At 35.0% G+C, this 16,805-nt stretch overlaps 2 protein-coding genes across 5 annotated transcripts; both read left to right on the plus strand.

Annotated features, from left to right (window-relative positions):
* Positions 1–526: 526 nt before the first annotated feature.
* Positions 527–2,676, plus strand: PTAC6 (plastid transcriptionally active 6). Its single transcript, XM_079068668.1, has 6 exons — positions 527–1,122; positions 1,417–1,485; positions 1,650–1,754; positions 1,975–2,094; positions 2,201–2,290; positions 2,368–2,676. The coding sequence occupies exons 1-6, from the start codon at positions 616–618 to the stop codon at positions 2,482–2,484; spliced, it is 1,008 nt and encodes a 335-aa protein (XP_078924794.1). The 5' UTR covers positions 527–615; the 3' UTR covers positions 2,485–2,676.
* Positions 2,677–4,222: 1,546 nt separating this feature from the next.
* Positions 4,223–12,727, plus strand: LOC145133717 (ubinuclein-1-like). Of its 4 annotated transcripts, none has more exons than XM_079068678.1 (13): positions 4,223–4,605; positions 5,258–5,353; positions 5,543–5,638; positions 5,773–5,861; positions 5,973–6,450; positions 10,398–10,500; positions 10,777–10,886; positions 11,020–11,106; positions 11,215–11,340; positions 11,829–11,969; positions 12,052–12,099; positions 12,219–12,317; positions 12,407–12,727. In XM_079068678.1, the coding sequence occupies exons 1-13, from the start codon at positions 4,357–4,359 to the stop codon at positions 12,545–12,547; spliced, it is 1,863 nt and encodes a 620-aa protein (XP_078924804.1). In that variant the 5' UTR covers positions 4,223–4,356; the 3' UTR covers positions 12,548–12,727. The 4 variants fall into 4 exon arrangements, with proteins under 4 accessions (XP_078924804.1, XP_078924812.1, XP_078924816.1 ...); XM_079068686.1 differs by having other exon boundaries at positions 10,401–10,500; XM_079068690.1 differs by having other exon boundaries at positions 5,267–5,353.
* Positions 12,728–16,805: the final 4,078 nt, after the last annotated feature.

The following is a 16,805-nucleotide window of genomic DNA, read 5'->3' on the forward strand; positions in this document are numbered from 1 at the left end:
CAATCCGACTTAAAACGAATGAGTTATGGTTGTTTAAAAATTTTCACAAATTACAAAATTTTAAAAATGTTGCTGAAAAACTGAAATTTTTCAGCTTTGATAGCTCAACTTTGAAAGACTGTAACTCATTGAATATAATACCAAAATCAACATAATTATAGTCTAACTTCATCTACAAAATGTAAATTAAACGTTGGAAAAAACCGCATGTCAATCCGACTTAAAACGAATGAGTTATGATTGTTTAAAAATTTTCACAGATTACAATTTTTTTTTAAATCGGGTCCAACCGGTTCTAAACCCGGTAAAACCGGACCGATTTTGATGGATTCCTAGAACCAAGAACCGCCCTGGGGGTCCAAGAAAATGGTCCAATCCATCGGTCCAAATGCTCACCCCTAGGTTTCCCACCTAGTATATAATGAATAAACGATGAATAGGAAAAAAAAAATATAATATTTAATTTATCTTTGAATTAATAGTGAAATGATTTTCCGGAAAGTTTACATTATGTTTGGTTGGAAAGAGTAAAGAAATACTCCGACACTATTTACGGTTTGACCTCCAACTGAATCTAAAATCCCAAAACGTTATCTTAAACCCCAGGGAGCCGCCATGAGCGCCACCCTGTTCTTCCTCTCACCACCACCCCGCACTTTTCCAACTATATGCCCAATTTCGTCACTACAACCCATCCGCACTGTCGCCTTCTCCTCCTTATCCCTCAAACCATCACTTAAAATACCCAGACGAGACTTCAGGATCTTCTCCGATGACGGAGATGCCGGGGGAGACGCTGACGGTGGCGGAGATGGCGACGCAGACGGTGGTGGAGAAGCAGACCGCGACGATATGGACGAAGAAGAAGCGGATGAGAGTGACAACAAGAGAGATTACGATGTCGAGTACGAGGCTCTTGTCGCCGCTTCGCGAGGCGGTGGTGAGGAAGGAATGGCGATGGTACAGAGTAAGAACTTCGTGTCAACTCAGGGGTGGAATTCGGAGGTGGTTGTGGATTATAGAATAAACGAGGATGAATTTCATAAGATCAGTTTGATGGATTGTGATTTTTTCATCCGGAAACCACCTGATCCTGATAATGATGTCTACGATTTCCGAGAGGTAATTTCATAATCAAATTAGTCATACATCTGTATCTATGTTAGATTTCGTTTTTCAAATACTCAAATTGATTTAATTGATTAAGGTCATTTTGGACGAAATTTAGTGCTAAGATAGCCCGTGATTAACAGAAATTCCCAAATTCAAAAGGCTACAGCATACACTTTGTCCCCCCAAAAAGAACAAAAGTTTAAGTGTACATGAATTGTGTAGGTTATTGGTATTGGCTCAAATTTTGATAACATTATGTGTTTATGGAGAATTTTACTGAAATATTTTGTTTTGGTGTTGCAGATGTATGTGACAGAACCAGATACTGATATCTATGCAATTCCAAGAGTTCTTGCACCAATGCCAGAGAAGGTTACTTAAGACAAATTCCTAGTTTCATGCTTATAAATGATTATTTAACAATCCATTGATTTCATGATTTCATCACTAATTTTCAGATTTACAAACTTCCTTTCTTCAACCATTGTTCTACATGATCCAGTGGATAACAATATTATGCATTTCTTTAATTGCAGTATATCAGATGTGCAAAGAGTGATTGGGGGACCTACAATGTCACGGAACCACCTATTGATGCACTTAGAGATCCTATGTACAAATCAGAGTGGGAGGTTATGAAGGTTAGGAACTCATAATTTTTTTTTTAATTTCTTTAATTTTTTGCCACAATATAACATCTCATCTATATTTAATTCAATCGAATAAACCCGACTCGGTACTTTACTCTAGATACAAAATACCCCGCTTTGAATATTGATCTAGATTTGGAGGACCAAAGTGTAAAATATATTAAAATGAAAGCTTTGTAGAGATTATAATGACAATATGTTGTTGTTGAAGGTGTTTTTGACGAAGCATTACAGGAATCGGCGGTTGGATGATCCTGATTTTGTGCTAGACTTTGAAGAGATTTATGTCATTGATTCAAAAACAAAGTCGATAACTCGGGCAAGAGTTTTGGTAAGTGCCCATTATGCTTTAAGTTAACAAAAAAATCTTACTATGCTAAGTCCATTAAGCCTTGTTTCTTTTGTTTAATGGAATTATTTATTATGATGTTTTTCAGGTAACGGTTCCTGAAGGAAGAGACAGAGATAGAAAGAACGATTTTCTTGTTATACGGGATAATGCAACTTCATTCACAATAATCCCCTCGGTGATAAATCCCATACAACTGCAATTCCAAATTATGATTGTATTTTGTATATTTTCTGATCCTAATACTGTTTGCAGGAGGAGAGAGATGATCCAACGACTGTAGTACATAGGGAAGAGTGGGACAAGGACAGAAAGGACATGGAAAGACATCTCAGCAAGCTGCGTGATTTCAATGTTTCAAATTGGTTCTAGTTTTCTGTTTCTCGATAGGTGCTGGATTTTGTACAACACGGGCCTTTCGGTTGCGGGTATAACGGTTTCCGACTTGTATTATTACTTGGCTTTCCATCGATTAGAGGTGTCATGTTCATGTGTAGGTAACTTTTTATATCAAAATAGTGAAACAAGTATGAGCCCAGTGTTTGGTTCATTATTTATCTCCAACTGCATATTTTGCTCACTAGGGTTCTATAGACTGTAATCTTGATGAGTTAGTTGTATGTGGAAAATACCGTTCACCCATTGTTTCTTTAGGCCCTGTTTGTTGCACTGGTCACTGGATGCAACACAATGGAATTGGACTAAACTAGACATGATAGACAAGCTTTCTAGGGCTATATTTTCAATGATGAGACGTTTTGTGCTCATATGAGAGATCGATAGTTCGTCTCTGTCCCACCTTTTGGATAGTATAACAAAAGTAAGTTTAAACAACTCGTCTTCAAGAGCATCAAAGGTCCGAAGGTCCTTCTCTTAAGTTATATATGGCTTTGTATATACTATACTATATATGTGCATCAAGCGTCCTATGACTATGACATATGGCGTTGTATCCATCTCTTCTCTCTTATTCTAGATAAGGAGAATCATTTTACTAATCTTGAAGTTGGCAGCAAGAGCAGAATTGTTCCCATGTAGCTGTGTTCATGTTAAACCTACAAACCAACTTCTCAATATATTGTTCTTAATACATATGCCACTTCTTGGAAGTTATATCTCATGCCCATAATCCATTTTGTTGGCCCTATGTATTCCGTGACAAATGACTTCCTAATCGTGGCTTCAGTGAGAAGAATCATCCAATATTTTCTCTCAATTAACATGCCATTAACTTTTACAATAAAATGGTGAAATTATCAACACTAAACCTCGTAAAAAATAATGCTTTGAATTGGTTTTTCGATAGCCTTGCTCAAAATGATCTAGGCAAAATGCTCAAAATAATCTTGTTTTGGCTCACAATACAATCATTGTGATGACTCGTCACAACAACATATTACACATATATGAATTCAACCATTGTAAATACAAACAAGTCCATAATTAAGTCAATATTTTTCAATTCTTCATGATTCCCATTTACAATTCAACAAGTATCAAACATGTAACAAGGTTGAAAACCCACAAACCAAAGAACAAATACTTGTATTTCTAAGCATCCGCAACTGCCTGATGAAACTCATTCATGGATCTAAGTAACCCGAGAATAACTTCTACTACTCTTCGAAACATTAGGGGATCCAACCATCCAACAAAACAACAATTGTTTCCACTTTGAGAACAATGCCAGAACCTTCAACCTGGATTTGTCCATGAGGTCACTATTACTGTTTGGGTATCCCATGCACATATCACCATTTATGGAATATCTTTGGAAGAAGCAGTTGCAGATGTGGAGGAGGAAAAATGTATGAAATGAACCTTCTGTAGGTTTTAATTTGTATATATAGGGATAGGCCTCCATTGGAAATGTCCGTTTTGCCCCCATGTGAGGTCTACATGCATCTCATTAATGCCGAAATAAACGGGAGTTAGGCTCAGAGTGAAAAAAAAAAAATACAAACCATATGGACCATCAATATAAAAAATCCAATATTAGGACCAAATGTTTGAATTTGGGAAAACCACAGGGACCAAATGTTTGAATTTGGGAAAACCACAGGGACCATGAACATTTTGTGTTCTTCTCAGTTCTCATTGATTAAGAACCGTCGAAGTCAAGAGGTCATAGCAAAATATACAAAATTCCCTCTACTATTTTCAACTAGGGTTATGACGATCTAACCCCGTATGCTATACGCATGTATGTGACTGGGAAGATGTATTATACTGGAAGAATTACCGATGGAGGAAGGCGGTTGCGGAGGTAGCGACGGTGCATCGCCATCATCGTCGGCATTATTAAATGGTGGTGGACGGCAAAGGTTTGAGGTGGAGTTGAGGCCGGGAGAGACAACAATTGTGTCGTGGAAGAAGCTTATGAAGGATGCCAACAAAGCTGCAAATAATAGTCTGCCCCCTCCTGTACCTGCTCCTCCTATGCCTCCTGCTGTTGCTGTTAATCAAGCCCTAGATCCTCTTAATGCTCCACCGGTAGTGTCTTCGTGAACTTGCCATATTTTTTTTATTATATTGTTACTTATAGTTCGGATGAAGGAAGTAGAAGTTTGATTGAAAATAAGGTGATCTAGGATGTAAGTGCAATTATGAGCTGCTTTCAACTCCTAATGATTGCTTGTTATTGAATAAGTTGAAATACTTCTTAGAGTTCAGTTGGAGTTTGAAACTTAATTGTTACTTGAGCAGTTAGGAGTTTGTAAATTGACAGGGAAGTTTGTAACTATCGTAAGTAGAATGATTTTGCAGTAGGTTGAGTTAGTTACATCAGAATGCTTTCACAGTATATCGTTTTTGTTTCCATTTTTCCTAGAAATGACTTGCTGATGTGATTTTTGGAACTGATGTCTGATCATGGTATAGACATATCAGCAATTACATTCTAAACCTGCTCAAATGCTGTGTGTACCTGATATGCTCATGAAGATAGGTAATGGTAGTGTTAATATTTCTGATGGTAAATCATTTCACAGAGTATAATTGCACAATATTTTACAGATATAAACCTATAGTGAATAGCAAAGCCTTTTTTTCTTTGTTTATCATTGCTTCTTTTTGATAACATGAGGAGATTTCTTGTCTTGAAATGTAATTTGGTAACTACCTTCACTGTACTTAGTCTAATTAGCATTTGCAGGGAGAGCCTGCTGAAAATGAAGGTAATGATGCAGCTCCTGGTAGCCGTTTTGGTGCTGTTATTGAGAAGATTGAGCGCTTATACATGGTATGTGGTACATTTATTATGTTACAAAAGCTGTTATCTGGACACTATGAGGATGGCATATCTGAGTGGTCTTCTGCATCATTTGTAGAACTATGGATTGGGATTGACAGAATTACATCAAACTCTTAGGAGTAATGTTGTAGAAAATTCTTGTCATTGTCCTGAAGATGCTGCATCCTATACTTTCAGGGTAAAAACAGTAGTGATGAGGAAGATCTCAATGATGTTGTTCCTGATGATGATGAGTATGATACTGAAGATTCTTTCATAGATGATACCGAGTTGGTTTGTTAATCTTTATTTCCTTGCATGATTGTTTTATGTTGAAGCACTGCTTAATCTCACTGCTCTTGTAGGTGTTTTAGTTGAAGATCTATAATGTCTGCATTTAGATTTATTGCCTTCTTTCTCTTCCACAGGATGACTATTTCCAGGTTGATGATTCTCAAATAAAGCATGATGGATTCTTTGTTAATCGTGGCAAGTTGGAGCGCACAACTGTTTCAAAGTAATTTTTTTTTTCTATGGGAAAACAGCATCTTATCATGATTATAATTCTTCTACCTTCTTTTTAGATTATCTCTTGGTTATAATATCTCCAATCTGAATATATTGGTAGGAATAAGCCTACTGCTTTGCCAAACCATCAAAGGAAAAAGAGAAGGAAAGATTCAGAAAAAGCTAGTGGTGGGAATGATATTGGCCAGCTGAATACTCAGAAAGTTAAAAATAAGGAAGCGGGAAAGGTACATGCACCAGTAGACAAAAATTCCATCATTTCATCTCAGAGTAAAGCTTCATCCACTATAATTCCTTCAAGTTCTGAGGCTACAATAATGACAAAGAACATTGACAAGCAGAAGGCTGTGGTATGCCAACCCAAAGACCATGGTAGTAAATTGAAAAATGGAAGTCCCTCCTCTGTGACTCCATTGCAGAAGTCTAATGACAATAGCTCTAATGTGAAATCAAGTTCTCATTCCGGGCTATTGCTTAACAACTCAGAAGAGTTGAATCATTCTCTTCCCATTGGAGAGAAAAATGTGATTCGTGAACAATCAAAAGCCAAGGCCACCAGGACCACTCAGCAAGCTACAGTGAGTGTTCTTTCACTGTACTGTCTTTTTTATTCCTAGAATTCCTCTCCTCACCAACAATCATCTAATTATGATTATGAGTTTGTATCTACAATTTAGTTAGAGGGTGCATACCAACAAACCCTTAGCAAATAAAACCAATTAAATCAAGTTACCAACATCCAGTCTCAAGCTTGGGAATATATGTTTTCCATCCCTAGCTTGCAAAACTTCAAAAAAGTTTAATATGGTGATACTTTGTTGCAGAAATCTGGCCTTCTGTAGGTATGCAAGTAATTTAGACCATTGTCAAGTTTCTTCTTAATGACATGCCTATAAAGTATCAACCTCCACTTGTTTAATTCTGTCATGTTGGACTGCATTATGAGCTAGGTTTCATTGTTTCTTGTGGATTATTATCATGATACAGTTTCATAAGGCCTTGCATTTAATGCTCAAATCTTTCCCAAGGCCTCTATGCAAAAAAAGGCGTTCATCACATCAAACTCCTGTAAAGGTTTGATCATTATTCACAGCTCAACATAGTAATGCTCTTGTGAGAATTCAATTTTGCCACCTATCCAAAGCCCTCTAAACTTCTATATAGGTTGGAGCATAACCCTTAGCTACTAACTTTTTTTTTTCTGTACATCTCCTAGTGGATCCATGAGAGTCTTAGTCCAATATAAAGACCCATTTGTACAATAGTGTTTTTTTTCATAAATAACTTCACCAGCTTCCATGTTTTAATCTTCTTGCCTCCATTTCACCCTCGTAGCCTCAAGCTGGTCTTCATTCCTCTTTACCGGCCATTGGATTATGAAACTTATGTTCATGTTAGAGTTGAATGAAGGTTTTCTTGCTTTATTTTTGTTGGTCAAGAAATCCATCTTTTACATTACCTGTAGAGGAATCCCTGTAGTAGTTAGGGGTGTTAAAAATGTCTGAACCCGGTCTACCTGACTCCGAACCCGAATAAGATAAATAGAGTTAGGTTTAATAGGTTCTGAAAGTCAAATTCAGGTTATTCGGGTTAACCCGGCAAACCCGAAATACATGTAGGGTTAGGTTTTGGGTTGCTCTGTATAATTTTTTTTCGCTTCGGGTTAACCCGAATAAAATTAATTAATCAAGCCCACAGACCTTACATCTTTTACATACATTTGAACTTCTTAAGACTGTATACATCATCCGATTAACACTCCTACCATGCAGTGTGGAGTGTTAATATGGTCAACTCGATCGGTTTCGGGTTAATCAAATTTTTTTAAAGTCACCAGAAACCGGACCCTATTAAGCTAGTGGTTAGTCGGGTTCACGTCAATCATGTTTGGGGTTAGTTGGGTTAATTAGAAAATAGCCATAAGTTAAGTTGCAACAAGTTGCGTTTCAACTTGACACAATATATCACATTTGGTTTTGTTCACTTTTATTTAAAACCAATATTTATAATCATATTACAATTTACGACGAAACTAACATTCCAGCAAGCAAACAAAACGAGTTTGGAATCAATTGTTTAAATCCAAAATCAATTCCAAGTTCTTGCTAAAACACGCCACGACACGACGTCGTGTTTTTTACACATGACACGAATACAAACACGAATTCAAAATTTAATTTCGCCCCAATTTAGTTTCGTTTTGTGTCATGGATTGCTGCCCTAGATAATAGGTTAAATTAAAAATATTAGAGATGAAATAAAAGTACCTTTTTCTAGTTGAGTTATTTTTTCCTAATCTTCTTTTTCTGGATTGATGCCTATACGAAGCCAATCTCATGTACAAATTAGACATTTGATAGTTTTGTCCCCTAAAGACCTCCTTTATGAATCCAACACCCTCCCACTTGTGCTAAAAACAGACTCTGGAGCCATTGTTGAAATAGGAATAGCTAACAAATCTTTAACCATAAGAAATAAAATTGGAAATCTCGAACTATTTACCTTCTCCCAAGTCAATAGATCAAAACTAACATTAGTATCAACATCCTCAACACTTTTACCCAAATACTTATCGCGATTCACTAATTAACGAATTAGATGTTTGGCTCGTTTCATCTTATTTCTCAACCCATCTCCATAATCGGGATTTGTTGTTTAACTTGTAGGATTATTGGGGTTTGACCATTTCCCTAATGTTAAAGATCTAGTAGACAGTAGAGCATGAATTTTCAGCATGAATTTTCACATAATCTTAATATAAAGCTTTTATTTCATTCTTGATGTGTACTTTCTTTAATTAAACAATCGTTTTTCCTTTCATTCCATGATGATCATCCAATACAATATCCAAAATTCTTCCTTGTTTATTGGATCAAATAAGAAGGCAAAATATAACAACAAATTCATATTTTCAATCTTACAAAAAAAATATTTGTCAACCTTGAGTTTCATAATCTTAGCATTTTTTCAAAATGTTGATCAGCTGGTTGTTCTTGTAAATAATCGCAATGAACTCATTGTCTTAAAATGTCACGAGTTTTAGTGTATTTTAATCATAAGAGTATGTGATCACATTTTGTCTCGAAAATTCTCAATGTAACTTCATAAAATGTTTTAAGAAAATAACACAACTTTCTAGCTTTCTTCCGATCTTTTGATGTCGGAAGCGAATGACCCTTGTTGCGAACATCATTACCAAAATTCACATCCTTAAATCATACCTATCAAAAGCATGTTCATAGGCTTGGGCTACTTTTAACATATGGTAGGTGGAGTTTCCACCTAGTTTGAACATCAAGAATCAAGTAGTAGATGAATTTGTTGTTATGTTTTGCCTTCTTAATTGCTTCAAGGAAGAATTTTTGGATAGTGTATTGGATGATCATCATGGAATGGATGGAAAAGCGATTGTTGAATCAAGGAAAACACACATCAAGAATGAAATTAAAGCTTTATAATAGAGAAGTCATGGTTCTCCGTCTACTGCATTTCCAATGTTAGGGAAAGGGTCAAACCCCAATAATCCTACTAGTTCTACAACAAATCCCGATTATGGAGATAAGTTGAGAAATAAAATGAAAATGATCCAAACATCTAATTTTTCAATTAGTGAATTGGATAAGTATTTTGGTGAAAGTGTTGAAGATTTTGATAGTAATTCGTTCTGATATATTGACTTGGTGGAAGGTAAATAAACCAAGATTTTCAATTTTATCTCTTATGTCTAAAGATTTGTTAGCTATTCTCATCTCCATGATGGTTTTGGAGTCGGTTTTTAGCACACGTGGGAAGGTGTTGGATTCATATATGAGTTCTGTAGGTGACAAAACTATTGTATGCCTAATTTGTACACAAGATTGGCTTCGTATAGGTATCAATCCGGAAAAAGAAGATTGGGAAAAATAAGTCAACTATAAAAAGGTACTTATATTTATCTTTAATATTTTTTAGTTTAGTCTATTATCTCTTGCAAATTATTTTTGTTTATGTAGATTTGAGAGAACAAGATGTTGCAATATTATAGATTGAAGATTGTTTTGCCAATTAAACACTTATTATGGATTTAAACAGTTGATTTCAAACTCGTTTTGTTTGGTTGCTAAAATATTAAACATTTGGTCATAATATGATTATAAATATTGTTTTTTATTGAAAGTAAACAAAAACCAAATATGATATTTTGTGTCGTAATTTATGACTATTTTATATTTGACCCTAACCCGTAACTTAATAGGTGTTTTAAAAAAAAAAAAACCTGACTAACCTGAAACTGGATTAACACCCTAGCAGTAGTAGACAGAACTTTTAGCCTGAATCTTAACAGTCATACTCAAAAAGAGCAGAAACTCAAGAGTATTTTTAGTGAAAAACAGCTGTACTGTGAAAATGACTAGAAGGTTAATAATTACCTAATAGTTCTGATCTTGACTTATCTGCTCTAATCGCTATAATGTTATTCTTATTTTATTTGTCACTTCGGAATGTCTGTAATGTAATCTAAAGCAACTTTCTGTAATTTTTTCAGCAGAAGAACCCTCTCATGGTGAGAAAGGAAGGTTCAAATACCAAACCTAAAAGTACAATGCTTGAGAAAGCTATCAGGGATTTGGAGAAGACTGTTGTGGAATGTATGTCTGATGATCACTTCTATCTAAATATCAAAGACACACTTCTCTTCTCTGTTCATTAAAGCTGCATTTACCGGACTAGATTGGAAAAACTTTCTAGGGCTATTGAGGCTGAGGAGGGCATTCATGTCTTTTGCACCTATGATATATCAATAGTGTGGTGGGACAAAATATCAGTCCCAGTTCCAGTCCAATGTACACCAAGCTTTGTACAGCATGTTCTGTCGTGTCCTTTGTTACAAAGGGGCTAACTTGTAATATTTGACATCATGGCAGCAAGGCCACCAAACATGGGAGTTGCTGATGCTGACACTTGTTCTCCAGTTGTCAAAAAGAGAATGCCTCCTGACATAAAGCATAAGCTAGCTAAAGTTGCTAGACTTGCGGTAATTGACACCTAACTTTTTATCTGTTTGTTCAGTGGAATTGCTCTTTTCTTGTCTTCAATAATTGTGCTTCTTTTGAACATATTTCTGAAGACATACACAATTTGAATCTTTACATTTATGGTGGTTTTAGCATGCAAACCATGGGAAAATCTCAAAGGAGCTACTTAATCGGTTGATGAGCATTGTTGGTCATCTGATACAGCTCAGATCATTGAGGGTATTGCATTTGTTTTGTCATATATCGTTGTATTTTTCTTTTATATAATTTCTATAACCTTTGCTTTTAGCTGCCCAATATTTATAATCATTGGATGCCTTCCAACAGAGAAATATTGTAAACATGATTAATATGGGATTGTCTGCCAAAGAAGAGAAAGATGCCAGGATGCAGCAGTTAAAGAAACAAATAGAGGAGATGGTTAAGATAAGGTCACCAATGATGATGTCCAGGGTATGCTTGCTTAGTTATGTTTTTTTTTTCTTAGATAACTGCAATTTACCCACAAGTATGCTTTTATTTATCTAAAGAAAAGAACGAGAAATTAAGAAAATGAATAAATAAACACCATTGAGTAAATGATCTGTGGTAATATGGATGTGGACTGTGGAGACACATGTTTCTTTGAAAAGTAATCGTGAATGGTTTTGTGTTTCTTGAGATGCTTGTAACCAGTCCTTTAAACTTTTCAGGGTTAAATAGAAGAAGAAATAGCAACCACTTTCATCGGTTATAGCATCCCACTTACATTTTGTTTCATGCTTTGAAAAATCTACCTAAGTATAGCAATGTTATCCAAATAAAAAGCAATTGTCACTGATATAATTGGACATATTTTTTGAAGTATAATCTCCTAATAAGAAAAAAATGAAAGTACATAGCTATTTCTAGCATTTAGCCAAACATTTTAATATGTTTTGCTGTTGTTTGTATCATCTTAGGCTATGGAGCAGCAGCTGGTTGGAGAATCTGATGATTTTCAAGAAAGTGGGACCAAAGAAAAAGAAATTTTTAAAAGAAAAATTACTATGGATGATGCATTAGAGGATAAGATATGCATCCTTTATGACCTTTTTGTTGAGGTAGCACTTCATCCATCGTATCTTAAAAAAAATCGTTTTGAAAAACAAACTTGCCTTTTTAGAGCTACTCATTTGTAATCAGGGACTGGATGAAGATGCAGCTCCTCAAGTTAGGAAGCTCTATGCAGATGTAAGCTTATCCTAAAACTTTTATGCATTAAATTTCATGCTAGTTATGTATGTAATTAAGTGGGAGAAATTGACCATTATGTGATTTTATAACCTTATCCTTATTCATTAATGTTGCAGCTTGCAGAACTGTGGCCACAAGGTTTAATGGACAATCATGGGATTAGAGGAGCAATTTGTAGGGCAAAAGATAGGAGAAAAGCACTACACAAGCATAAGGTACTTCTAAATCTTCATTTTTTTTTATTCTTCATCAATATAATGTATCAGACTGTCTTATTTTCCAATTTCCTTAATTTGGTGTGAAGGGTCAAGAGAAGTTGAAAAGGAAAAAAATTACCCGTACAAAAACCAATACTACCATTGACATCGAGGCAAGCTCTGTAGCTTCAGAATACAAATTTTCTACTGCAGTCACCCAGGCAAAGAGAAAGATGGAGGTGGAGTAGTAGTATGAAGCTTAAATCCAACTTGGATAAAAATGTGAATAACTCAGATCAGATTCTAATATGTGAGTTTGGCTCCAAATATGTTTCAATGGGCACATGATAGTTTCCGTTTACGTATACACAAGATAATACACGCTCCATCAATTTTTTTATAATAGAGGTGGAAAAATGTGATGTGAATGATTAGTCGAGTCGCGTTATTATTTTATCTTAGGGTTGTAGAGTTGTCACTGATAGAATTCATGTCATAATCAAAAACACCAACGTCAACACCCTCCTCCCATAAGAATGAGGCAAGGGGATGTAGGATGGGTAGACAACCCTATCTGAGAGTAGAGAGTGCTTCCGTAGATAACATGCCCACACATAAAAACAAGTCATAATTAAAAATCTCCCCCGTCAAAAGGATCCAGCCACTAAACAATTATAAGCTTAAATTTTTTTTCATTATTACACATGTCAAGTTATTTATTATTTCTATACACTTACAATAATGGAGTATTTATGATTTTATACAACTAGAAAATGCCTTCTTCCCACTTTTGGGGATGTAGACAAGGTTTTGCTTACAAAATTACATTGATTGTTGTTGAAAAAACAATCTCATAGGGACCATTTTCATAAATCATTTGATACGTAGGGACAAAAGCACACTTTTAAAATTTCTTATTAGGAAGTGACATTTATGTAATTCTTTTAACATATGTATCATTCATTTAAATATAATTTTGTACAAGGACCTATTATGTAAATTAGAAGGACTGTTCTTGCAATTTTTTTTTATATAAGGACAAAACAGGTGATACTTGCAAACATGAGAAAATATTTTCCTATTCGGCACTCGATAAAATCATTGGAAAAAAATCAAAAATAGAATTTTAAACTACAAAATTATATTATTGATAAAAAAAAGGATTTGTACACTTCATTCTTTTATGTTTTAATAAATAAAATACCGCGTGAATCCAAAGCTACAACTTTCCTTTTAGCTGTGTTGAATCACATGCCACAAGTCCTCATAAGTCATAACCATGTTGTTTATGTAAGTTTACTTGTAGACGGGCTAAACCGCCAAAAACTGAAAAACATAAAAGTGTTGTGGCAAAACTTGAAAACTAAAAAAGTATACTGTGGCTAAGGACTTTAGTTTTAATATCTATAGGAATATGATTTATTAAGGTAATTAACTTTTCGGTTTGTTCACATCTAGGTAACTATCTTTTTTTGTACACATCTAGGTAACAAACTTTTAGAAGTGTTCACATATGACCATTATGACCTGTTGTAGCAGGTTACATCCTAGATGTGAACACGTTTAACAAGTTCGTTACCTAGATGTGTACAAAAAAAAAATAGTTACCCGAATATGAACAAAACGAAAAGTAAGAGTAAATTACACGAATGGTCCCTGTGGCTTGGGGGAATTTGTGTTTTTGGTTCCTAACTTATTTTTTTAATTAGGATGGTCCCTACTGTTTATTTTTGTTGCGCGTTTGGTCTCTGTCTTACCTAAAAAGACTATTGTGCCCTTATTAATTTATTTTTTAATTAATTTTCTTATTTATGTATTTATTTTTTATATATTTAAAAAAATTAATAGACCCCACATATGTGTATCTCCTCACCGTAAACCTGAAACCACATTTGAGAAATTTAATTTGGGTCTCATCAGTCACCATCTCATCTCTCATCCTCCTCAACTTCTATTTTTCCATCTTTAGTGACATCGATGTCTTCACCATCCTTCTTTTTTTGGTCCTTTAACTCTGGCGAACCAATACCATAACCCACTGTCTCTTCATCTTTAGTGGGTTGTGGTGTTGATTCGACGGAGTTGAAGGACCGAAAAAAGAAGGGATGGTGAAGACGTCGATATCACTAAAGATGAAAAATAAATATAAGTTGAGGAGGATGAGAGATGGGATGGTGAGGAGATACAAATATGTGGTGTCTATTAATTCCCTTGGACTTGGATTTGAACTTATGACATTGGACTGAATGTTAATTACTTTGACTGGTGTAAGTGGTTTGAAGTTTGTAACCAATCTGGATAAATATTAGGGAATTTTTTAGAAAAGATTTTTCAGAAAAAGATTGTTGTTGATCAACAAATAGCTGGAATCGGGCATTGTTATATTTTATGAAACAAAGATGGTTGAGCATGTTTTGTCACATATAATTTCACGAGAGTAAGACCATAATTTGTTCCAAGAATTGACTTGATGATATTGAAAGGGAATTAGTGTTGTGATCTTTGATTCTGTTGAGTTGTATTAGGGAGTGGCCAAAGTCTTATTTCTATTATCATATAATATTTTGAGACTAAAGCCAAGTTGACTCAAGGCATGACAGGTACATTCTCAACTATGGTACAAAACAGGGTTAATTGGGTTGGATATATTTTTTCATGTTTGTTTTGATTTCTTGCATCAAGTTTCAAAAAAAAAAGTTTAACTTTGATTTTCTTTTCTTCTCTTTTCTTTTATTTTCTCCGGTTTAAATTTTCTTGTTCTTTCTTGAGGACAAGAAAGGTTTAAGCTTGGGGAGATTTGTTAGGTGCATTTCATGTACCCATTTTGTAGCTTTATTTCATAAAAGTACATTGCATATAGGCTTAAACTCATGCATTTTGCATGTTTTTCGGGATTTTTCATGAGGCAATTTCATTCAAATACTTTTGTGATATTTCAGGGACTTTTGGAGGTAGGATATTGTTGGAGGAGGTAAATAAAAGTTGTGGACAAAATTTCAGGACTTGCGGAGCACCGAGGAGCAAGATATCAAAGAAATGAAGATTTTGGCTTTACAGAGATTTACACGGCCGTGTAAATGCAAGCCTTGCGTTTACGCGGGCCGTGTAAACGTAGATTTCTGCACAGTATATTTTTGCGTTTACGCGGGCCGTGTAAATGACAGTGTTAATTTACGCGGGCCGTGTAAACGTAAATGCGGGTTTTAAAGCAGTTTTTCACCATTTTTAAAAGGGGGAACCGGCTTTTTACTTTGGGGGTCGACTTTTGGAGTAGAGAAGGCGATTTTCTTGAGGATTTTGAAGTTGATTAACACTTGGGAACATTTGATTTCATTTTGTAAGAACTTTAATTTCATTTTCTAGATTTGTGATCTTGTTCTAGTCATGAGTGGCTAGAACCCTAGATTCTCCAACTTTATGTCTTGACTTCTAGTTGTGATTTCAATCATATGACTTGATGTTTTCTTTCAATTTTCTATCTAGTGAATTTGATTTTGTTTCAATCGAATGTTTGATTCTAATTGTGATTCTTACTGGCCATTTGAATTAGGGTTAGATCATTCAAGTTATCTAATTGCAAAATCCGTAATTGTTTTGTAAATTGGACTAGGTAACAAGCACTAAACTGATTTCTATTGAATGAATTTAGTGTAAATCTTATTCACACATTCTTATGCTCCCGAGCTTATGAGGAGTATTGAGTGTTGTTGGGAACATTCACATAAAGTTTAATGCAATCTTTCAACCTAATTCTAAGAGTTTGTTTAGATTAGATTGGTAAGGTTAGGATTAATCAAAGAGCTTGTTTTGGTTAATTATTGTGGTGAATGGGAAGTGTTAGAGCTTGTTAACACTTTCAAGTACCAACTTAGATAGAATTAAACAAATATCTTGTCATCCATGGAATCACATTGCTAATTTGTCTTGCATAGAGTTGGAGTACTTACAAATCTTGAACTTACTTCACTTAATCAATCATTTACTTATTGCTTTATTCTATAGTTTAAATCATTGCTTATAAATTCCCCCCATTCTGTGACCATTTTTGTACCTTACGCAAAAAGGTATAAACACTTGTCCCGTGTCTCTGTGGATCGACCCTACTTACCTTGTACTACGTTTTTAGTGCATAGTAGTAGTGTTTAAGGAGTCATTTGTACCCTTTATTTGTTGGGTTTGACACGCCTAACAAATTGGCGCCGTTGCCGGGGATACGGTGTTACTAATTGTTTACGCCAAGCATTTTGTGAGCAGGCGCTTTCAAAAAAAAAAAAAAGTCAGGTAGAAGATAAGTTTTCAATTGAAGGAAATGGCGAGAAGGTTAATGTGTTGTAAAGGCCCACCTACTTAGAACAAAGCACATTCAGGGGCCAAGTCGAGCCAACGACTTAAAACAAGGGCAGCTAACCGGGAGGCAACCCGGGGTTATTTGTTTCCTTTCTTTTAAAATTTTTTAGTCTTTGGTAAATTTCAATTTTTTTAATGTCCCAAATGGTTTTAAACTTA

Source organism: Lactuca virosa, chromosome 1 (genome assembly GCF_052849685.1).
Source record: "Lactuca virosa cultivar CGN04683 chromosome 1, Lactuca_virosa_CGN04683_v6, whole genome shotgun sequence".
Lineage (NCBI taxonomy): Eukaryota > Viridiplantae > Streptophyta > Magnoliopsida > Asterales > Asteraceae > Lactuca > Lactuca virosa.

Coding starts and splice junctions, on each gene's coding strand:
- PTAC6 (XM_079068668.1), top strand. CDS start 616: ATGAGCGCCACCCTGTTCTTCCTCTCACCACCACCCCGCACTTTTCCA. Junction 1,486..1,649: donor TTGCACCAATGCCAGAGAAG/GTTACTTAAGAC, acceptor CTTTAATTGCAG/TATATCAGATGTGCAAAGAG. Junction 1,755..1,974: donor CAGAGTGGGAGGTTATGAAG/GTTAGGAACTCA, acceptor TTGTTGTTGAAG/GTGTTTTTGACGAAGCATTA.
- LOC145133717 (XM_079068678.1), top strand. CDS start 4,357: ATGGAGGAAGGCGGTTGCGGAGGTAGCGACGGTGCATCGCCATCATCG. Junction 10,887..11,019: donor CTAAAGTTGCTAGACTTGCG/GTAATTGACACC, acceptor TGGTGGTTTTAG/CATGCAAACCATGGGAAAAT. Junction 12,100..12,218: donor TTAGGAAGCTCTATGCAGAT/GTAAGCTTATCC, acceptor TTAATGTTGCAG/CTTGCAGAACTGTGGCCACA.